At 46.5% G+C, this 893-nt stretch overlaps 1 protein-coding gene across 1 annotated transcript; it reads right to left on the minus strand.

The window, feature by feature from the left end:
• Nucleotides 1-413: 413 nt before the first annotated feature.
• On the minus strand, nt 414-880 carry SETTUDRAFT_26981 (uncharacterized protein; the record flags this gene model as incomplete). The annotated part of the gene is made up of 2 exons (XM_008025104.1): nt 414-593; nt 668-880. Coding segments are annotated over 2 exons (393 nt in total), but the record flags the coding sequence as incomplete, so codon positions are not given.
• Between the last annotated feature and the right edge of the window lie 13 nt (nt 881-893).

Consider the following 893-nt stretch of genomic DNA (forward strand, 5'->3'; position numbering starts at 1 on the left):
TTGGTCTTGGTCTTGGTCTTGTTCGCATTTGTATTGTATTGTATTGTATTGTATTGCACTACAGGGCTACTTATTCACTTATTCACTTACCTACTTACTTATCCAGTTTCTTATTTTTACTCTTCTTCTTCTTCTTTCTCTTATTTTCTTACTTCTGAAGACACAGCAATATGGGTTAATTGATTCAGAGACAAACACACACCCAGAGAGAAAGAGAAAGAGAGATATAACAAACAATTACACGCATCCTGACAAGCAAGCAAAGAAATCACTGTAAATTTCCCATGATGATTCTCCATTGTCCATTTGGTACGACAAGCGCTACACGTCACGAGACCTACTTGTGCGATATTCTATTTGGTATGCTATACTATGCCATGTCAAGGCGAGCAAGTGAACAAGTAGCCGGGGAGTTAAATCTTGAAAGCCTCAATCCATTTCCGCGCCTCCTCGACACCTTCATCGACCTTGTCTGCATTGGTGCCCTGGCCAATTGCCGTGGGAGCACCGGGCTTGCCGCCGGCCTTGCCACCGATAATGGGGGTCACGGCCGAAGCCCATTTTGGACCGTCTGCGCCTGCGTTCTTGAATGGCTGTGTGTGATGGAGTGTTAGTGTTTTGGACTCTCGGAAACAACAACAACAGCAACAACAAGGGGAAAACATACCTCGCTAACATAGCAGCCATGCACAACCTTGCCTTCTTCAGGCGAGGCGGAAAACAGGTAGAGCGAGCGATCCTTGAGGGCGCTCTTGGGGCCCGAAACAGTCTTGATGGCTTCGCTAATGGCCTTGTTGACATTACTTGACCAGTCGAGCTTCTTGACCATGAACTTGTTGCTATCGTCCTCGAAGAACTTTGTGACTTCGTCGAGAACACGCTTGTTGTCTGCC

This window comes from Exserohilum turcica (genome assembly GCF_000359705.1).
Source record: "Exserohilum turcica Et28A unplaced genomic scaffold SETTUscaffold_14, whole genome shotgun sequence".
NCBI lineage: Eukaryota > Fungi > Ascomycota > Dothideomycetes > Pleosporales > Pleosporaceae > Exserohilum > Exserohilum turcicum.